Source organism: Nannospalax galili, unplaced genomic scaffold (genome assembly GCF_000622305.1).
Source record: "Nannospalax galili isolate Female #2095 unplaced genomic scaffold, S.galili_v1.0 scaffold218, whole genome shotgun sequence".
NCBI classification, from domain to species: Eukaryota; Metazoa; Chordata; class Mammalia; order Rodentia; family Spalacidae; genus Nannospalax; species Nannospalax galili.
The window spans coordinates 1,004,027-1,023,428 of record NW_008343207.1 but is presented as its reverse complement, the minus strand read 5'-3'; the positions used below and the strand labels follow the sequence as shown (position 1 = coordinate 1,023,428).

Here is a 19,402-nt window from a genome sequence, read left to right as displayed (position 1 = left end):
TACCTAGAAGCCACAAATGATGGTTCCTTGGCATGCTGCTGAGCTGTAGGACACAGAGACCCACACAAGCTGTGTAGAGAGGGCCTGACCCAGTCTGCAACAGCTTGGCATAGCTGGCTCCTTTGGGGAAGCCTGTGAGTTCTAGGACACTCAACCCAGCAGCAGGCATGGGCCCCACCATGACCTGTCTGGCTGCTGGCCAACATGAGGCCTCTGAAGGAAGGGGAGGCCGAGCTGCCCAGAGTCTGTGTCTACCAGGCCCAAGGCTGGCTCTGGACTCTGCTTGGGACAGGAACCTAGTGCTGAATCCTATCCTGCCCTGAGGGCTGGCCAAGTTCCATGTCCTCAATACTCAGGGCCCAACTGTGGACCATAGGCCTAAAATTTCGCCAGAGAGCAAATTTGGGGTGAGTCCCTAAAAGTGTCAGGGCCTGTCTGCTCCTGGATACTGTGACCATCCTGGCTAAGCCATACACAGATGTGTAAGCCATAGCTACTACTGTTGGGGTGAGAACTGCTGACAGCCAGGACATGATTAAGAGTCACCAGGGCTTGGGCTGAGGAAAGCATGCCTCCTGTAGCAGATGGAGGGGTGTAGGCTCTGCTATGGCAGGAGCACACATGTGACAGGCCCTGTAGGTAGCAGCCTCTTGCCCGAATCTGCCACATGATTGGCCAAGCAAGGAGAGCAGACAGACAGGGTGACGCCTGCTGAAGCAGCCTGCAGCAAGGCCTGCAGCAAAGTATGCATGTGTGCACTACACAACATGACAGGCAGAATAGGTCACTGATTCCTCTGTCCTTCCTGTCCCTCCAGTCCACACCCATTGGGGGGCTCCTTTCCTGTTGCTCTCACCAGATCTCACTGGGTCCTGGTCCCATCTTGCAATTCCCCACTTTGGACTTCAACCAGCATGCCCTGGGTATCCAGGTATCCCTCCTCAGAAAGCCATACCCAGGATACTACAAGTTCAAGGCCAGCCTGGGCTACATAGTGAGATTCTGTCTCAAAACACTAAAAACAAACAACAAAGAAAACAAAAAAAAGGCTATATTCCAACTGATCCCAAGCTGAACTGTGTACTCAAGAGAAATGAAGATACAGGCCACAGAGAAACCCACATAGGCGTGATCCTGACAAAGAGCCAAAGTCACCCTGATGCTGAAGGGCAAAGGCACGCCCATCCACATCTGGCCCATGCTTCACCTGGGCTGAGCCCCCAAAACATGGTGCCAAGTTGGCAAGGCCAACACACAATGGGGACACGCCCCACTCCCTTCACAGGACACCCAGCCAAAGCATCAGTGGGCATCATAGCTGGGGAGGGAGTGGGATTTCCTCTGGAGTGACCACCTGTCTGCAGTGACAATGTGGTGACAATTGTACAGCTCCATAAAAAACAATAAAAGAGAAAGGTGGCCGTTACAGCAAGCACAGCTGTGGCAACTGTGCTGTTCCTTGTGGGCAGTGACAGGTACAACATGCTATATTTTAGGGATGTGTGCAAAAGTAGAAAAAACACTTAACGAACAGGTCTATGAAAAGCTGAGGCTCTCGGGCCTTCACAGCGCCTAAGGTAAAACCCTAACTCCTTGCCAACCACCTCTCAGTTCCTTTCCCTGTTGGTCACTCCACTCCCCGCCATGGGCCTCTGTGAGGACCACAGAACATATGGGTCTTTGCCTTTGCCTTCCCCTCAGTACTTCACACTAAGAGCTCTGGCCAGCCTCCAGGGTTATCTCCTTGGAGGGACCCACCTTGGCCTGTCTCTACCCACGTGCCTGTGAGCTCCAACCTTTCTTCTCGTCCTCATCAGCACCAGAGCATTCAGAGGCAGGGCCCTGCTGGTCCCATCTCTAGCAGCTCCAGAGGCCATGTTTTCCGCATGTGCTGTGCCACAAAGGGGTAGCCCCAAGGCAAATAGTAACTCTCAAGGAACATCAGCCAAGTGTCAGTCCCCCTCCCTCCTGCACAGCCCCCTGCAATTATAATGATGAAGCAACCATGTGGCTGCATCCTCCCATCTGACAGATGGAGAAACTGAGGCTTTGTCCTGCCAGAAAGTACCAGGCCCCTTCTCTGCAAGTGAAGGGTATCATAAAGGCACTATCTCTGCTCTGCTTCTAAGCAAACTCCAGACAGCCCTCCTGGGCATAGTATGGGGCACCAGTTAGTCTCTTTCACAGGGCTTGGTGGGACCATTCAGATGCAGAGTTCATGAGGGCAGCCAGGACCTGGGGTCCCCTGGGCCCTTTAGTCTATAGTCCTTCCCAGGAGGCCATGAATGCTGAGCCTGCTGATGTACTTTGCCTGTGTCCCGGTACCTGGCCCTGCATGGTGTGGCTGGTGGAGGGTGAGTGGCAGACTGCCAGCCAGGAAGCGTCCAGCAGCTCCTAAGAACAAAGGCAGGCCCCAGGGCAGGGGACTGTTGGTCCCATGGGGTGTGATTGGCCTGGTGTCCTTACTCCCAGTCCTGCAGCTAGAGAGCAGGAAGGAAGGTAGACAGCTGCCAGGCACTGGGGAGGGAAGGACATGGCCACTCGGTGCTATAGGGGAAGGGAGCTGAGGGAACTGGCCTGTCCAGAGCCCTAAAGAGCCCGAGGGTCAGGGCTGGTAGATCTGGGGCATCATTCAGATGTAGCATGTGAGTCACGTGTACCCATCACTCAGTGGACTCCAGAGACTATGTGACTGTTCTCAGTGGTAATATACTCCAGCAGAGACCCCCGAGACATCCTGGGGTACCAGGGCATTCCATAGACTGTGTCCCTTGCTGTGCCTGTTGGATAAGAAGTCCAACACCTTGAGGGTCCCCAGAAACCCACCAGCCAAGCCTTGCTTATCCAGGGCCACTGTAGGGCCATCTGCTGCCCAACTACTCTGTGAGGTCTTGTGGGTAGAGTGCTCAGGGAACCTAGGAGGCCCACAAAGCATCCACAAGTCCCAAGAGAAACGGGGAACCAGGGGAAGCAGGAAGGGCCCTGTGTGGGCTGGCCTGAAGGTCATGGTCTCCTCCCTTACTCTGCTGGAACTTTTCAGAGACTTGAGGGGAGAAAAAACAGACCTTGCTGTTTGCAGTCAAAATAAAATGAGTGACCTGCCTCATCAGGAAACTATTCCTCCAGCTGTCCAGAGTGGGCAGGGCTGTCCAGATGTGATCTGAACTATTTCCAGGCCCGCCCTTGAGGTTGCAGATGGTCCCTCACTCAGAGGGTATCACTGGCACTGGACTGGGGTCTTGGAGTTTCCAACACCCCAGGTGAAGATGTGCAAGGTGCCTGAGGGACAGGGAGATTGCCCCCTAAGAGACTATCACCTCAAGAGATAAGGCTGGGGTGATATCTGGCCAGGGGCCTCCAGCATCTGGGCCCTGTGTGTTTACGGATGAATTACTACATCTTTCCACTCACTGTCCCCATAGCAAGCATCTCTGTCGCCATCCCTGGGACAATCCAACTCACTGGGACTCTCTCGGTCCCTTGAGCAGCAATAGCTGGTTCAGGGATCAGTCATGGCTGGCCATAGCCAGCAGAAGTCTTCTTGTGTCTTCCTAGAGCCCTGAGAACACATGCAGTAGCCTGACCCAGAAGCTGGTACTGCCCCACACAGGCTTGCTCCTACCCCAGGACCTTGCACTTGCCATTCTTGCCATGGGAGCCTAGATTTGGGTCCTCCCTAAGCTCCAGACCTATCCTCAGGCACCTGTGCAGGGAGCTTGTCAGGAAGCTATGCTGATGTATTCAGATGAGCTCACAGGGGAACAGAGAAGGCCCCAATATGGGGACTGTCATCCTTCAAGGAGGAAAGAATTTGGACTGAGATGCACAGGGAGACTGAGTGACTACAGGGGCTGGGATTAGAAATGCTATGCCTATAAGCCAAGTACTGCAGGCAGCCACCAGTAATGGAAAAGGCGGGATGGTTACTTCCCAAGCCATCAAAGAGGTGGCTGGGTGACACCAAGATCTGGACCTCTGGCCTCTACAACTGCTGCTTTAAGCTACCTCGTCTGGGGTGTAGCCAGGGGAAGCTAACATAAGTACACTGCTAGCTAACAAACACACACACTGCTAGGCACCCTCCCCTGGAGCCTCCTATGGCTACAGTTGCCTCCTGCCAGCGCCTAGCTCCAAGTTGCCTCAAATGAGTCTTCCCATTATTGTCTATTTCTGGCCTCAGTCCCATGCTGGTCCCCTGAACCAGCCACAACTTCCATAGCTCCCAAGGATGGGCAGGGCCACCTGTGTGCCACGCCTTGTCAGATAGCAGGCATGCCCTGTCTTTGCAGAATGAAAACAGAAAACCCAAAACCCGCAGCTGGGTTGGCTGATGCCTCTCACCTGCCCTTGTCGCCTCCCTCTGGTTCGTCCACCTCATCAGCGCTGCAGGTGGCGCTGGAGTCACTGTCCTGGGGGGCACCCGAGCCTGAGCCTGAGCCCTTGGCTACAGGAACCTTGTTGCTCCCACCTTCCTTCTTCTCCACCTTGAGTGGCACCTCAGGCACAGTCTCAATGGCTTCCGTGCCCTTGGACTTGTCTGTAGGCTCCTCCTCAGCCTCCTCCTTATACTCGCTCTTCACACTCCTTGCCTGCTCCTCGGTGGTCTTGGGTTCCTCTGTCTTCCCCACATCCAATACTAGCTCCTCAGCCACGGGTTTCTGCTCCTCTGTATCCTCTGTCCGGGAAACTGTGGCCACTTCATCTTCTTGCTCCTCCTTGGGGACCACAGCTGGGGGTGTGGCAGGTGAAGAGGGAGCAGCTGGGGATGGTGGGCCACTAGTCTCAGGGGCCAGGCCAGGCTCAGGGGGAGCTGCAGGTTCTTCTGGGGTTGGAGGGATGGGTGGCTCGGCAGTGGTGGGCAACACCTCAGGGCCTGCGGGTTTAGGTCCAGTCTGCCCAGTGTCCTTGATGGTCTCCGTTCTCGGAGATGGGACGCTTTCGGTATCTGAGCTGTTGTTGACAGCAGCTGTGCAGGGAAGGAGCAGGAAGGGGTGAGCATGCTACAAGCTCTCAAGGCTATCAGAACAGTCCCAAGCTCCTGTGCATCTGATGAAGCCCTCATCCCTCAAGAGCCTTCTCTGCTGTTGCCCTGGCTGGCTTGCAGCTTCAGCTTCTCTATCCTGTTGCCCCTGCTGCCCAAAGATTGGCCAGTCCCAACCCCTGGGCACTTCTGATGGCCAACACCCCTACAAAGTCGGTCCATGGACAGCCTCAGGCCAGGCCTTCATTTGGGGTCTCCATATATCATCTGGTGGGCTCTGCACCCCACCTGTGGTTCTCCCAAGGGAAATTCAGGCTTTCTCTCATCAGGCCTCAATTTTCCACCTACAGAATAGGGGTAACTAAGCTCCCACCTCACAGGGAGGCTAAAATGGCAAATGACTGTGAGGTCTGGGACTGTGTACTGTTCTCAGGCTATCACCATGACAATGTGGCATGATATAAGAGCAGTGTGCGGGAGCTGCCTGGGCAGGGCCATGACCACGCCTCACTTGTGCAGGTTTCCCACATAGAAGCAGGGCAGGTTTGGAGCAAATGGATGTGTGATACATGCACATGTGTACTGACAGGCACCACGAAACCCAGCTGCAGCCCTGGTTCTATAGCCTCCAAACCCACTCCTGCCTCGTCTTTGGGTCCCAAGTCCCTTGTTCTCAGCAAAATGAACCCCTGGAAGCTAGGCATCGCTCCAGGTTGGGGAAAGGAACCCTGAAAATGTCCCAGGGAAAACCTGAGAGAAAAGAGAAGCAAGGTTTTCTGACCACAGTGGTGAGGGGAACAGCACATGAAACAGATACTGTGTGTGGAGGGGGCACAGAGGCAGAAACAGCACATAGTGGGGTATATAAGCAGAGACATGTGATTTCAGATACCCTCTCCAACCTAGTTGGACCTCCGCCCCTCGGCCACCAACCTTGTTCTTACCTGGGCCACTGCACTCTGCTCTGGGCACCTCATTCCCAGAACCCTGCAAGGCTGGAAAGAGGTTAAGAGTAGAGTTAAGAGTCAAGGTGGTGGGAAGTACTGTGGGAGAGGAGGGCCCGGCTGCAGGTAGCACAGAGTCTAGGGACCAGCATGCCACATTAACCTATAGCAGCTCTCATAGGCAGGGCCAGGTGGCTCCTTGATGGGTGCTGTGGACACAAGCGAGGGTTGCTGCAGCCCACAACCAACAATGTGCCCTCCAGCATTCCCAGCAGAAACAGCACATAGTGGGGTATATAAGCAGAGACATGTGATTTCAGATACCCTCTCCAACCTAGTTGGACCTCCGCCCCTCGGCCACCAACCTTGTTCTTACCTGGGCCACTGCACTCTGCTCTGGGCACCTCATTCCCAGAACCCTGCAAGGCTGGAAAGAGGTTAAGAGTAGAGTTAAGAGTCAAGGTGGTGGGAAGTACTGTGGGAGAGGAGGGCCCGGCTGCAGGTAGCACAGAGTCTAGGGACCAGCATGCCACATTAACCTATAGCAGCTCTCATAGGCAGGGCCAGGTGGCTCCTTGATGGGTGCTGTGGACACAAGTAAGCGAGGGTTGCTGCAGCCCACAACCAACAATGTGCCCTCCAGCATTCCCAGGCCCCAGCCTCTCCTGCTTTTCACGCTCCTTGGAGCCTAGAGCAGGACACCCCCCCCAGATATAGCACTAGTACCACCAGCAGGAAGTCAGCCATGGGCACACTGGGGATGTGACCCTCAGTGACCTCCTCAGGATACCCATTCACCACACTTGCATATGAGGAAACTGAGGCAGTAATCATCTGGGGCCACACAGTGGGGCTTGATCCCTGGGCTTACTGTTCTACCTGGTTCCCTCTTCAGAGCCAGACAATAGAAGGTTGAGGCCACTGAGGTCCTGTGGACAAGTGGCCAGTGCCCCCTTTCATGGGCGTTGGTGCCTACTCCTGGAGGCTGTCAATGCATGCCTTGAACTTGGAGTCCTCAGAGCCATGCAGGAGCTATGAAGGATGGGTCTTGGGAAGGGGAGTGGCTTCAAGTTCAATTCTGCCCACCTGTTTACTCTGGACAACATTGCATTGAGCAGAGCCACCCCACCAGGTCCCCAGTGTGTCCAGAGGCCACATTTACAGTGCCTGGCACAAAGTAGGCACCTTACAAAACTCAGTGACAGGAGGAGCGTGAGGTCCCCTTCCCCTGTTGGCCTCATAGCCACAGAACACAGGGATCTAGTCATGCTGCCGAACCAGGTGGGTTTCAGGGACCTGGGGTGACCACTCTGTGCCTCAGTTTCCTCTGTGGACACAGTGACACCGTCTTGATGGGTTGTGGTGATGGAGTCAGGACTATGTGACTTCCATGAGAGTTACCACACTGCCTGTAAGCACAGCCTAGAGCAGTCAGGCTCCTTCTACCATTCCATGGAGGGTTCTGCAGTGTGCCTGGGCTGGTTGAGTCTTCTGGAGACCTGGCTCCTACCTCAGCCCCATCCTGGCCACAAGGGCAGGACCTCAAATCCTTATGGGACTGATGGATTCAAGTCATACCATATAGTCCTCAGATGGGTGTTTCTCAGGCCATCTGAGAAACCCTGTGAATGAGCATAGTACTCTTGGTGAGAAGCTGTTGGGGCTTTCCAAACTGCCAACCCAGAGAAATCCCAGGTAGCGACACAGACCTCAGTCACTCTGGCTCTGCCCTGCCCCTCCCCTGCTCCACCAGCCTCTGTGGCTCACAATTACCCCATTCTCTTGCTGGGCACGTCTGTCTTCACAGTGTCCCATTTGTGTTATGCCAACTTTGCTTGTGAAGAAAGCTGGGAAGACTCTCAACAAAAGGCTTGGGTCTTTCCCAGCGACAACCTAGGGCCCAGCCTGGGGTACTGAGGGGACTCATGGCCTTGGCCTCTTGCTACAGCCTATATGGAGGCCATAAGCCAGAGTGGAAGAGCCAGGCAACTTGCAGCTTGAGCTCGTCTATGTCTAACTGTAGGCCTCAGGAAGCCAGGGGGAGCCTCATGTTCTAGGACAACAGAGCCACAAACAGTCTCAGACATGTGGCTGGAGAGCAGATTCCACTTGCCCAGAAGCTAAAGGCTCAGCTGAGGACATGGGGAACAAAAAGGCAGGGACAGTGGCTAAGCCAGGGTCTCCATGCTTGGGAATAAGTCTAGAGCTAGCTCCTCTCCACAGGGTCAAAGAGATGCAGATGTGGGGCAGAGATGATGATTCTGTCAGCAGGAGCAGGGCTGATGTGCTCCTCACACCATCCTGGTCTACAAAGGTGCTACTTAGCACACACACATTACCCAAGGTGAAGCCCTCATTTCAAAAGCCTCCTACAATTGTAATTCTTCCCGAGGAGCAGAGAGGCTGCTATGCAAGTCATACTGATTCCCCAACACACACAGGTGTTGGAGATGGAACCCAGGGTCACTTGTCTGCTAGACAAGTCCTCTGCCACTGAGCCATACCACAGCCGTAAACAACTATTTTCCAGAGGTATCTACAGGCTGGCCTGGCCATGCTGTCAGACGGTTGGGGGAACACAATGAAGTTGCCACTGTGGCATCTGTTACCTCCATTCTTCCTGGCTAGGATGGTCTGCCTGTGCATGTGGCTCATTTTCTCCCTTCCTCCCAAAGCCTGAGACCTCACCTTCTGCCTCCTCGGCCAGCTCTTCCTCATTGGCACTGGCACCCGATGCCTCTATCTCCTCGTCTTCAGCAGCAGGTGGGAAGGTTGCCTCCTCACTGGCTGCTGCAGGAACCTTCTTCTTCTTCCTCCGTGCATTCCTCTCTTTCTCCTGGACACAGGAGGCGGGAATCAAACTGGGAACTCCCTGTCCCAAGGCCACAGGGAGCCACAGATGTAAGGGCAGCAAGCCTGGCCACGTGATTGTGGGGGTGCCCTTCCCACTCATCTCATCGCAACAGCCATGCAGGCCAGAGCTATTTTTACCAAGGGCTTTAACCACACCACATGTCCCAGCAGGGCCCTGGGCACAGGCTGGACCAGGCTGGCTTCGGAAGGCCACAGTGTCACAGTGTATGCTTATAGAGCATCAGGCTTGGTAGCAGCTGTGGCCAAGACAGTCACTGCCTGAAGGGCTGATCTGGGGTTACAAAGGGATCAAATGGAGATGGGAGAGAGCACAGAGGGCCTGCTGGACAGCTAGCTGGTCGGGTTTCTGTAGGGAGGTAACAAATTTGAGTTAGGGTCTAAGTGCAGAGGGAATGGCCAGGAGAGGCACTAGCACAGAGTGGTCAGGGAAGGGTGTGAATAAGCCCATGCTTTTCATTCCTCCCCAGTCCCCTGACTCCTGGTCCTCGTATTCAGGGCCCAGCTTCTCCCTCCCAACACGGAGACATTCAAAATCCTAGCACAAGTCCAGAGCAACTTGCTGAGGCTTCCTTAGGCTTGGTATGCAGGGCAGAGTCAGGTCACATGTATAGGTTTGAAGTGACCAGGGCTCTCCTGTGGGGGCATTCTGGATCTAATGTGGCAACCCTGTTCTGGTGTCGGGGAAGGGGTACAGCCTGAGGCACCTAAGGTGCCCTTGGCTATCATTGACTGGACCCCAGGATGTGTGTTTGGAAGTGGGTCTCCACTGAAGAGGCCAATAAGGAACAGGCCCCATAAGAAGAAAAGGGAGGTAAGCGGAGATCCAGTGTGACTGACAACTTCAGGAGACCTTGTAGAGATGGAGTGGGGGCAGGGCAGAATAAAAAACAGATGCCATGGGGGGGGGGGCCTAGAGAGATGGCTCAGTGGTTAAGAGCCCTCTTGCAGAGGATCCTGGTTCAGTTCCGAGCATCTACATGGGTAGCTTACAACAGCCTATAACTCCGGTTCCAGGGGATATGATGCCCTCTTCTGGGCTCCTTAGTTATCAGACACTCATACACTCACATAGTACACATACATACACAGCAAAAACACTCACACATAAAATAAATAAATCTTTTTTAAAAAAAAAGTCTGCCCAGGTCAGTAGTCCCAGGAGCTGGAAGAGTCTGAGAAAAGGAGCCAGCAGCCTGCCAGGACTGCGGCCAGCACGGGAACACAGTCTGCCGTGCCAGGCTGCCTCGCAAGTGGCACTCTGTCCCATAGCCCCAGAGAGCAAAGCCACTCAAGGAAAGAGCACAGCCACACTATCCTGGGGCCACTACCCACCTCCTTCACTGCCACACAGACCCCGGAATGGGCCATGGGGGGACAGGTAAGCCATGCACACCAGATATGCCAGCCCAAACCCTGGGGAGTACAGGAAAAAATGGAAGTGCATGCCTACCCAATTGTCACCATTTCTGTCACCAATACCAGGCTACAGGCCACAGCCCTGCTCTGCCAACTTTCCACAGACTGTGTGGGATTCTCACCCTGCTACCCACGCCCACCTGAGGCCCAGCCCTGGCACCTCCAAGGAGGCCCCAGCTCTAGTCCATGGGTGCGAGAATATTGTGTGTGGCTTCTGTGGGTGTGGCTGAAGATCCCCTTCCTCCCTATCTATCTTTAGCAATAGGAACTCGGATGCACTGCCCAGGCAGCAGGATGCAAGAATACTCACAGGAACGAACAAATCAGCTTGGCCAAGCCACACGCATGCTCTCCTGGATAGGTGGGATCCCAGAACCACTCTCCAGCAAGACCAGGGTGCATGCCCTGTGCTCCCCATAGCCAGTGGGAAACCCAGCCACAGGCCAATACTACAGAACTGAGAGATGTGTGGAACAGAGATTCTGGTGACACACAAATAACAGCTGGTGCTTATTAAGCACCTACTACATACCAGGCATCTGTAAGGCACCAATCCATCTGTATACATGGCTTTCCAGCTAATCAGGAAAGCCTGCTTCCAACAGTCTATGGGATTCCTAACACCTGGAATAAGCCTATCCCCCCCCACACACATACTAGCCCTGCCACTGTACTTGGTCTAGGCCTGCCACTCCAGCCCTCACCCCAGGCCCAGGGCCTTTGCATCAGCTGTTCTCTGTCTGGATACCCTTGCCCCAGATAGCACCCACTCACTTCCTGGACTCTGCTCAGGCACCACTTCTCCAGAAGTCCTCTCTGATTTCCCTTGGGAAATTAGCCAGAGCCCTCTGACCTTCACTCTTTCTGCGTCCTTGTCTTGGTATCTTCAGGCTATGTATGTGTGAAAGTTATGTGTGTGTCATAGCATCTCTTGACCAGACACTGCTCCTTAGGCCTGGGACGGTCCCTTCTCTCACTGCTTCCCTCTCATACCCGGAGCAGAGCCAGGCACAGAACAAGCACTCCGTAACCACATCATCGCACAAATGAGTTGTACAGACAAGAATACCAGCTCAGAGAGGCAAAGACACTTGCTCAAGACCACAAGGCTCAGGAGTCAAGGAGGTCTGGCTAGAGTTTAAGCACAGCCCTGCCTGGAGCATCTCCCAGTGGCTGCTGACAAAGAGACAGCAGAAAGAAACAAGGCCAGCCAGGCCAGATAACATACTGAGCAACCTGGAGGCTGAGCCTAGGGACTGGGCCATAGACGGGAGAAGGGCAGCTTTAGGCCACACAGAAAGGGGAGGGAAACCTCAGAGAGGACATGGCTGCCAAATGTTACATAACCTGCTACACACCCGGGTCTACTTCTGGCAGCCATGTGCAGGCCAGGCCTGGGGTGAACAAGAGAAGACATCACTCACCCTGCTCCTTGGGTGGCCATGAGTGGCATGTCTATCTGACAAGCCAGGTGAGGCTGGGCCAACAGCCAGAGGTAACAGCCATGGGACCCAGAGGGCAGGTGCTCACTCTTGTTTTTGTGATTTTCTTTTTGAGACAGGGTCTAGCCATGTAACCCAGACTGGCCTTGAACTTGTGATCCTTCTGCCTTAGCTTCCCTAGTACTAGAATTACAGGTGTACACTACCATGCTCAGCTTGACATACCCTCTTTGCAGGGGCCATCGGGTGCTGAGGGGTGGGAAGCAGACAGAGCACAGGTCAAGGGCTTCTAAGAAGCCTGGCTTATATACTCCCAACAATAGGATGCTCACTCTGTACTGTGGCAGCTCCAGTCAAAAGGGACAACCCTCAGCCAAGTCTGACTTCAAGGTCCCTGCCTCTGCTTACTACTCTTATTGTGGCCCTCAGGACCCACTGGCTCCTGAGGTCAGCTGGGGTGAGAATCAGCCCACATCCAGAATAGCCTGGTCTTTTACAGGGCTGGCCACACCTCCTCCACAGGCTACCACCATGAGAACCACCTGAATGCTCAGATCAGGGGTCAGGGACCCACTTTCTAACCAGCCTGGCCTCATCTGACTCAGACCAGCATCAGTGTCTCAACTCAATAGCCTTCCCTGGCTCCCATGTTCCACTATGGCACTGGTTAGTTCCTTAGCTCAGCAGGAAACTCTAGCCATGCCTCTACCCTCTGAAAGCCAGCTCAGAAGAGTTTGGAGAAATGACTGGCCAGGATAACCTGGAGTGTGTCCCACAACTCTGCCCAGGGGCCAGGCACTGGACTATCCACAGTTAAAGTCCCTGGCCCCTCACATGCTCTTGAAGCACATGCTTTCCTTATCCCTATTCTAAAGGTGGAAACTGAGGCCCAGGGGCTAAGAAGAGCCCCAAGTACCAGCTTCAGGACAGCAGAGCTGGGGTACATGTCCACCTGCCCAGAGCCCTCTGCACTTTGGAGTGACTCCCTGCATGCATTATCTAACCATTCACCTGGAACAGACATACCACACCCAGCAGGCACCCACATCCTGAGCCCTCTGCCACCAGCACATGGCTCTCCCTGATGGAGTACTAGTGACATGCCTCATGGCCCCTTCTAAGCATTGCACAAGCACTTATGAGGAATGTACCCCTGCAGAGACCTTGGAGGCAGGTGGGGTGCTGCTAGCCTTCCCATTTCACAGGTAGAGAAACTGAGGCCCAGAGAGGACAGAGCCCAAGGTAGTACAGTCCTTAACTGCCAGAGTCTAGATTCACATGCAGGTCTTCTGGGGCCAGAATCTCTGCTGTTCATTAGCAGACACAACCCTCAGAGGCAACTGCTGCATGTAGGGATTACAGGGTCTCATACATCCAGAGGACAGGGGGTGGATGGCTGTGACATAAGGGATAGGGGAAGATGGTGAACACCAAGAAAGCAGCAAGTCCCATAGAGTGCCTTGCTGTGGCAGGCACCAGGCTCCTGACTCGCAGGGTCACCTACAGCCATGGCTACAGGCTACCCACCTTAAAGCTGAAGTACTCAGCAGGCAAAAGCCACTGCTTGAGGGTCACAGAGATGCCAGGCTGGCATGCTGAGACCTAAGCCTACTGGGGGCTCAGGTCCTCTGTACCAACATGACCCATCTGTGGTCCTTGGGAGCAGAAGGCATAGTCCCTTTGGAAATGTGGAAAGGGCGGGGGGCAGGGCAGTCACAGGTTCAGGGAAACACAGGCTTTAAACAATAGCTGGAAATATAGGGATGGCAGCTGTAGTCCTGGGGAACTGAGTAAGGTGCTGCTGGATTCTACATGGGACTCAAGGAGCGTTCTAATGGGTAACATTATCTCTGGCCTATCCTCCTGTGCTGTGTGACCCACTCACTCCCTTTTGGGCCTGGGCAGGCTACATATAACTGCAATGTATCCTCAGTTGCCCAGAAACTCATACAACTTTAAACCAGGGAAGAGTGAACATATAGTCCCCTCCTCAGTCTCTGACCTTGGCAGGAAACACATGGCCTGGAGGAAAGACAGGGTAGTCATGTTGTATTCCTGTGGGTGCAGGCCCCACTTCAGGGATTACCAGCCTGGCCAGACCTCAGTTTCCCCAGCCTAAAAATGCTGATGATCTCCTTAAGTATGTCCAGGACAGAAAAGAGGAAAGAGAGGGGAGGGCAGAAAGGTAGCAGGGCTCCCCAAAACCTCCCTGCCACAGTTGCAGAGGAAGCCTGCCCAGAGAATCTTGCAGACTCTAGGGTGGGCCGTGATCAGCCTCAGCATTCCTCCTGCCTCCAGCTCCAGGGAGCCCATTTCCTTTCACTAAAACCCAAAGGGGCAGCTAGGGAAGAGCCACACTGCTCACTTGGGCTTCATCTGCCTCTGGGTCTCATTTCAAGGTACTGAGGGCTATGGATTCCTGACTGAGTCAGGGCCCACCCACACCTCCCCATCCACAGTCCCCAGAGGGCCTCCCCCACCCCGATGATTCCTGTAGCCTATGAGGCCTGGCCGCTCCCACCCCACACCCGGCAGACTCACCATCTTCAGCTTATGTTGCTGTAGGATCTCGTCCAGGTTCTGCCGCTTCTTGTAATTGAAGTAGAAATTCTTACACTGGGATACAGTCTTGGAGCCCACCATACGGGCAATAGCTGACCAGTTCCGCCCATGTTCCAAGAGGCCTGCAGGCAGAGGGAAGGTAAGGGCTCATGCTGGCTGAGGACCAAGGGGGATGCCAAAAGGAACAGCCGGGTATTATTGGGAAACATAGTGGCAGATGCAGCCCCTAGTGGGGCCTTGGTCAGGATTCTAGGGGCCACAATGCAGACCCCACCTGGGTTCCAGTTCTTTCCCCCTTCCAGGCTAGGGCGGAGTTGGCTCTGGTGACCCAGCCCTGACACTCCGCACAGCTGCAGTAAGGCCTCAGGAGAGCAAGATGTTTTCCAGCCTCATTGCAGGTGAACAGAGTAAAGCTATGGAAGGGTAAAAGTGCAAAGTCGGGCAAGCTGGAGACCAGAGCTTAGTTATCAGGATACCCTTAGTTCTCCCACCTTAAACACTTAAAAGCCCATGCCATATTTGGGGTCCCCACAGACTGGCTGGGCTCAGTAGTTTGGGTTATATCTGTTCTAAGTCACAGCTATCCATTTCCAAGAGGTTATAGCCTGAGACCTGGAGTGGGAGAAAGCCCAGGATTGTGGAGCCCACTCCAAACTCACTAAGGACACAAGACCCTTGCTCCCCACCAGCTTTGAGGTTGCCAACCCTGGGCTGGAAGGCTATGCCCACCTGCCCACCTTTGGCCCTCTGTTCACACCTCACTGACCCTGAGTGCTCACCCCCCCTCCCCCAGTTCCCTGAAGGTAGAGTCACTTTCCCATGACAGAACCTGCCCATGGGGACCAAGGCTAGGAGGCTGATTACAGTGCTGGGAAGCAGAGCCCCAGAGCCCCAGAGCCCCAGAGCCTCGCTTACACTAACAGTATGAGAGGATTTCCCAGAACTGAGCTATAAGCTATTTTCCTCCAAACAAATCAAGTGAAAGCTGCAAATGGGGCTGTGATGAGATTTTGTGGGGGGATGGGAGAGTGGAGGAAGTGGCAGGGTGAGGCGTACATCTATCCTTCCATCCAAACTCCAGTTGGCAGCTTACTGCTCCCAAAGTAAACATCCATAAAACCCCAACATGCCAACAGGCCAAGTGATCCCCAGGTCTGTACTGCTTTAGAATCTGAGCCCGTCTTGCCCTGCCCCCATGCCCTGGTCAAGGCTATGGCCGGTTCTCACCCCTAAGACACAGGGCTCACATCACCCAGCTCAGGAGCAGACTAAAGGGGCACCGTGGGTATAATGAAGGCCTGGCTTCCCAATGTACCAGCTTCAGAGGCCCCAGGGTGTGGGGGAGGCGCTGGACATCCAGGCCACCTGCTGGCCTGCCGTGACCACAAGAGCCACGTGGCTCCAAAGCGACTCCTCAGGGCTCCTCAAGGACAGGAGGTGGGGAGGGCTGGGGCAAGGGATCAAGTGTAACTCGGCCCCTGACCTTTCCCTCGGCCCCGAGCCAGCAGCAGCTGCCACTTCCAGACCCTGTAGGCCAGGGACTGCATTTATTTATATTTCCTGAGCCTGGGGCCAAGAGGGCTCAACAAACATGTCAGGCAGGAGGGATCATCACAGGCCTGGAACCCCAGGGCAGGTCTCCATCTGCAACTGTTGGGGAGGAGGGGACCGGGGAGATGGGGACCTGGGGATGACCCAACTCTGGGGAGGGTGGCGTTTCCAAACTCAGTAAGTCAACAGGAGGTAACTGGAGTCAGGCAGCTGGGTCCCTTAACAGCCGTAGAAGCAAGGGGCTAATGGTGTGGGGTGTTACTCAGCTGTTCCTGAATATGTGTGGCACTAAGAAATACTGCACAGGGCTGTTAGGGAGCTTTTCCCAGAGTGAGTTCCACAGTCCTGGGGTACATGAGCTTCCTCAGCTCCTGATCTAGGAACCCCAGACTGTGATACTGCATAAAGAACACTTCACACCCCATGTTGTAGACAGCCCAGGTACCTGGTCTACCCAGGGAACCCTCTCTGAGAATGCCCCAGTCAAGCCTGGAACTCAAACTCAAGTACAGTCCTGGGTTCTGCTCCTTCTTCCGAGGATCCTAGCTGCACCCCAGAAAGAAACAAGGGACACCAGGGAAAGGGGATCCATGGCCACGGGTCCAAAACTCCCAGTCCAACACCATTGCCAGCCATGGTTTCCTGCAGCCCATCTCTGTCACCAACCATTCCCAGTGTGGGGGCAAGGAGGGGGTCACTGCACACTTACATCCTCTCATCCGCGTCTCCCCCTTGGCCAAGTTTTCCGGAAACATCCGGCTGGGAAGATGCTCCAGGGAGCGGAGTGGGGAGAAAAGACTGGGAGGCTGTGACCGCTGCTCCTTAGTGTCCCCTGGCTCTGCTCACATCCTCAGGAGCAGTGAGGGAGAACAACTGGTGGCACTGGCCCTGTGAGTGCTGGGGGGCGGGAGCTGCCCACCACAGTGGCCCAGAGCTCTTCCCAAAGCCCAGCCCCTGTCACCTCTGATGCTCCCAGCTGTCTGCCTTAGGGAGAAGAGCACTTCCAAGGGCGAGAGGCAGCAAAGACGAGGACGCGGGAAGTTGTCAGTTCTGCATGCTGGGTGTCTCTGTGCCAGGCGTCACCAGTGCACAATCCGTGTCCTCAGCTCCTCCAGGCACCAGTGTTCCCAAGAAGGACACTGGGCAAGGATGCTGGCCAGGAGCCCCCAGATTCCCCAAGCCAACTGAAATCCAAAGCCCAGGGTGGGACAGGCAGCCCTGCTGCGCCCAAGGGCTCTGCTCAGCTCTTCCTCCTGCCTGACCCAGCTAGCCGCGGCAGGACTGAATGTGACCTCCAGACGCTGCGGGCGGGGGCGGGCGGGGGCCGGGCACAGGCCCAGGTTCGGCAGGGCGGGCCAACTGGCACAGGCTCCCTCCCTCTCTCCCCATCCGTGGCAGCGTCAGCAGCGGTAGGAACAGACTGAAGGATCCAGAAAAACAGAGCTTCCCACCCCCGGCAGGCAGAGAGCAAGCAGCCTCTTCCGCCGCCCTCCCCTCCCGGCCAGCCAGCCGCTGGTTCCACCTGCAGTCTGCCCCCTACCCGGGCCCTGAAGCCCCAGCCAGTCAGTCGGCTTGGGGGGATAAGGGGGGAATGTGGTTGGCCAGGGCTGGCTGTCCTTCCATGGGGATTGGGGGCGGGAGAGCTGCAATCTACTTGGGAGTGCTGTGACACCACCAACCAGTTGAGGTGGGGGAAGGGCCAGAAGCTCCCATTCGTCTGGCCAAGGGTCTGGGAACCCTGGTTGCCTCCTCCTCCCTAAGTGGCCCTGATGCCCACTGTGCCCTGAGAACACCTGCTTCTAGTCCAGTAACTCTTGGGAGGCCAAGGCAGCCAAGCTGCACTCCGAACCAGCATCCAGTCAGAGCTGACTTGACTTTCAGGACTCTGGAGTCTCTGACTAGTTCTTTCTTCTAGCCTTGGCCCTTCCCTCCTACTCTAAAAGCCCAGAGGAGAGGGACAGTTTAAAGCTGCCCTGTACCCCTGGCCTTGAGTGCCTAGCAATATCCTGGGGCAGGTAAGAGGCATGGCAGATCCTGATGCTTCTGAGAACTCCACAGTGTCTTCCAAAGGGGACCACTGCCAACAGCTCATGCCGCTGTGAAAGTGTCAGGAGCCTCCAGACTCCTAGAAGGAAATCTAGAAGTTTCCAAGGGCAAGAGGCCCAGGGGAAAAGGTTGGGTTTGTCCCAACTCTAAGGAGGCCCTAGGACATCTGCATTTGTAGAGGGGCCTCTGGGTCTTCAGGGGTGTCTCATTTCCATAGCACCTATTCCCTGGGACCAGCTCTTTTGTTTTCCATGACTGCTGCTCTTCCACCCACAGGTGCTGGGGCTGCAAGAGGCACTTGGCAGAATGATTCTTCAGACATCCAAGTGTCTAAGATGGGTCCATAAGGGTCCCATGGGCATTGTTGCCACCCTACTCAGGATCCCAGAAGAAGGGCAGTGGAGCTAGTCTCCAAGGCCCCTGGGGTAGGTAAACACCCCAGCACTAGGAGCACAGCCCACATGCTCAGTATTGTTTGACCACTGCTTCACTAGCCTGCCCTGCAGTCTGAGTCCCTGACCCCACTTCTAATTTCTAAGGAAATTTTGTTCTGAGGGGTCCAGAAAGACAGCTACTAGGAAGTGAAATTGACCAAGACAGGAAGTCAAGCTAGGGGGTAGAGTCAGGCCTACAGTGGACAGAGTATCTGAAGGCAGAAGCCCTGGACAGGGGGAGGAGCAAAGCATGGCACTAGGGAGCTGGCCTGGTCACCCAAGGTGAACATTTCTCATGTGCTACCTGGGGCCTGTGAAGCGCCCCAATGGGCTCAACGGCTTAATGACTGTTCCAGTCCCATTCCCCTCCTCATCCCCGCCCCCATGATTTTCCAACAATGCCCAATATACTACCCCACCTTCCATCTTTGTCCTGGGAATGTACTAGTTCTCTAACCCAGGACAACCCTGGAGGGCTGGCTCTGCACAGACTGGGGCTCCCAGTTCCTCTCTGAACAAGCTCAGGGAAGAGGGGCACCCCCATCCCAACTTTCTTCCTCATAGCTTTCCCAGACTCATTTACAAAACAAACCTGCCCAGGGCAGAAAGTGGGAGAAAGGAACCCAGCCAGGGTCTCAGTCTTTCAGCCACATCTTCCATTTCTTCCTTGTTTCAGAAACATTAAAGCCCACACTGGGCTCCAAAGAATGCCAGTCTTCCAGGTACCTACTGAGCACTATATAGGGTGTAAGGAGCCTAGTGGGGGCATCTGCAATGACCTCACATTTGAACTTGGCCTGGTCTCCTTTCCCTCTACTCTTAGAAGATCCAGCTCACCTTTTTTTTTTTTCTTTTGGTCTTTTTGAGACAGGGTCTCCTTGTAGCCCAGCTGTCCTAGAACTCACTATGTAGACCAGGCTGGCCTTGAACTCAAGAGAGATCTGCCTGCCTCTGCCTCCCGAGTGCTAGGATTAAAGGCGTGTGTCACTACACCCAGCTGTAAGAACACTTAAATTTAATGAGTGAATGTATCCTCACTGTTTTGAAACTACACTGTAGGTCTTCTGTTACAATGGCCCCTACCATCAGCATTAGAGAAGCAAGAACTTAAATAGCCATGGCAGTTTTAACCATCTTGTCTCCTGTTCTAGA

The 19,402-nt window shown here is 54.8% G+C and overlaps 1 protein-coding gene across 9 annotated transcripts in view; it reads right to left on the bottom strand.

Annotated features, from left to right (window-relative positions):
- Ncor2 (nuclear receptor corepressor 2) overlaps positions 1-19,402 on the bottom strand; it is a 147,744-nt gene that overhangs the window by 29,621 nt on the left and 98,721 nt on the right. For 8 of the 9 annotated variants that reach the window (XM_029566526.1, XM_029566524.1, XM_017799698.2 and 5 more), the window contains 4 exons: positions 14,199-14,341; positions 8,614-8,761; positions 6,302-6,352; positions 4,342-4,966 (listed from right to left, as the gene is read on the bottom strand). In XM_029566526.1, the coding sequence (XP_029422386.1) occupies positions 4,342-4,966; positions 6,302-6,352; positions 8,614-8,761; positions 14,199-14,341 (967 nt within the window). Of the gene's footprint in view, positions 1-4,341; positions 4,967-5,925; positions 5,977-6,301; positions 6,353-8,613; positions 8,762-14,198; positions 14,342-19,402 lie in introns of all 9 variants that reach the window. The other variant, XM_029566525.1, reaches the window with a different exon arrangement.